The following is a 1,973-nucleotide window of genomic DNA, read 5'->3' as shown; positions in this document are numbered from 1 at the left end:
GGCCCGAGTCGGCGGCGTCCCACAGGCTCGCGTACAGCCGCATCGGCTGGCTCTTGGGGAAGGACACGCCGCGCGCCTCGTGGTTCTTGAAGTCCCTGATCGCCGTGCCGTCCACCGCGAATCTGCACGCCCGTGACCCAAAGGCATTCACGTCAGCGACAAGCTCAAACGCCATGATGCTTTGTCTCCAAAGGAAGAAGAAAAGAATCCATGAGGGAAGGAGTCTCACATGACGTGCTGCGGGTTCCAGATGATGGAGTAGGTGTGGAAGGCCTTGGTGGGGTCGAACCAGAGGCGGAACTGCTGCTCCCGCTGCCCCTGCCCCTGCGCGAACACGTTGGTGTGCAGCGTGTAGGGCTCGCCGGTCACGTTGCCCAGGAACTCGAAGTCGATCTCGTCGTGCGCCGTCCCCTGCGACGACAGCTGCACATTCACACACACACACACACACAAAGACCCATCAGCTTCCATCAGATACATACGGAAATGGCAACGACCAGCGACTGACACTACTGAAGATGCTTACGTAGAAGGTGGTGACGGTGCCGGCGGAGTTGCCGGGGACGAGCTTGATCTGCATATCAATCTTACCAAACAGGTACTCGCTCTTGGACTGGAAGCCGGAGCCGGAGGTCTTGTCGAGCGTGAGGTCGAGCCCGCGGCCGCCGTCGACGACCTTCCCGCGGCCGTCCCCCCAGGTCATCTCGGAGTCCTGGATGAAGTTGCCGCCCCGCGCCACCGCCACAAGGCAGGCCATGGCCACAATGCCGAGCGCCGCCGCCCTCATCTTGCGCTCCAACGATCTTTCTTCCTCACTAGCTGCTACCGAGTGAAGTGTGGTAGCTGAGCTGAGCTGAGCTTGGTGGATGGTGATGGATTGGAATGGCTGGTTGATGGATTGATCGGGCAGTAGGGTGGCGGTATTTATACGGGCGGGGGAGGGGCTCGGACAGGCTGGGGCGAGGCAGCGAGCGAGTGGCATCCAACGGGCGAGTGCGCGTCTGCGGTTTACGGAGGGAGTAAATGCCGTGGCGCCGTGGAGCGGGTGGATCCGGTTTGGGGCTCGGCGCGCGGCAGCTGGAGGCACCCTGGATCCAGCCCCTCCCCTCCCCTCCCCCGGGCGTACGTGCGTGCGTGCGTGGGGCCGCGCGGGCGACTTTACTTGACCGCGTCCATCCCGATATCCCATCGGCGCCGCGGCGTCCGCGAAAGGGGGCGGGCGACGTGACGTCGTGCCGGGGCGGGGTAGATGGACGGACGAGCCGGGGTAGATGGGCGTGGGGGAGCGCGCAGCTTTTGCGAGGGGGGCGCTTTTGCTCGCCACTCCCCCGGCACGGCTCAGCTTTACAGTTCATGGCCTTCTAGATCGGCAGCTCGCCTCGCCTGCGGGGTGCGTGATCTGATCCGGCCGTGGCGTGGCATGGCATGTGCGGGCAGGTCTGGGATGCGGGGAAGGTTCGCCCGGTTTCTCCCTCGCCGAAGGAACGGACGCCGGCCGGGGCTGGCTGGCTGGCTCGCTGGCATGGCACTGGCCGGCCTCCCGTCCAGGGCAAGGTTCCCGGTGCTTGGCGTGTACTGCAGTGTACCGTACGTGCAGCTGGTGAGGGCTCATCTCATTGGGCTGAATTTTTACGTGTGGTTGAGTGGTGAGTGGGTTTCTTACGGTCATAGTACATACGGTGCGTTGTGCTCTGTTTTTGAATTTGAAATGGCCGGAGCCGGCCCCGTAACGTTTCTGGTTGGGTGGGCCGACCCGTCCGTCAAGGCTGATGGCGAGTACAGTGTGATCCGCCAGTGCTCCGATGGACAAGCTGTCGTTAGGTGCGGGCACCCTGATTTGGACGCCTCTGCACGACGAGCGGACAGCCTCGCATTTGGACTTGTCCAGGCAGGGGGACACGGATTTCAGGCCCTTTAATCCTTTCCTTACCCTACTACTACCCTAACGCATGTCTGTCGTATAGCCGCTTGTA

At 62.9% G+C, this 1,973-nt stretch overlaps 1 protein-coding gene across 1 annotated transcript; it reads right to left on the bottom strand.

Annotated features, from left to right (window-relative positions):
* Nucleotides 1–4: 4 nt before the first annotated feature.
* Nucleotides 5–913, bottom strand: LOC125528777 (xyloglucan endotransglucosylase protein 1-like; the record flags this gene model as incomplete). The annotated part of the gene is made up of 3 exons (XM_048693216.1): nt 527–913; nt 230–423; nt 5–122 (listed from the first exon to the last, which is right to left on the bottom strand). Coding segments are annotated over exons 1-3 (573 nt in total), but the record flags the coding sequence as incomplete, so codon positions are not given.
* Nucleotides 914–1,973: the final 1,060 nt, after the last annotated feature.

The sequence above is a fragment of the Triticum urartu genome, unplaced genomic scaffold, assembly GCF_003073215.2.
Source record: "Triticum urartu cultivar G1812 unplaced genomic scaffold, Tu2.1 TuUngrouped_contig_5101, whole genome shotgun sequence".
NCBI classification, from domain to species: domain Eukaryota; kingdom Viridiplantae; phylum Streptophyta; class Magnoliopsida; order Poales; family Poaceae; genus Triticum; species Triticum urartu.
This window is presented reverse-complemented; position numbering and strand designations above follow the sequence as displayed.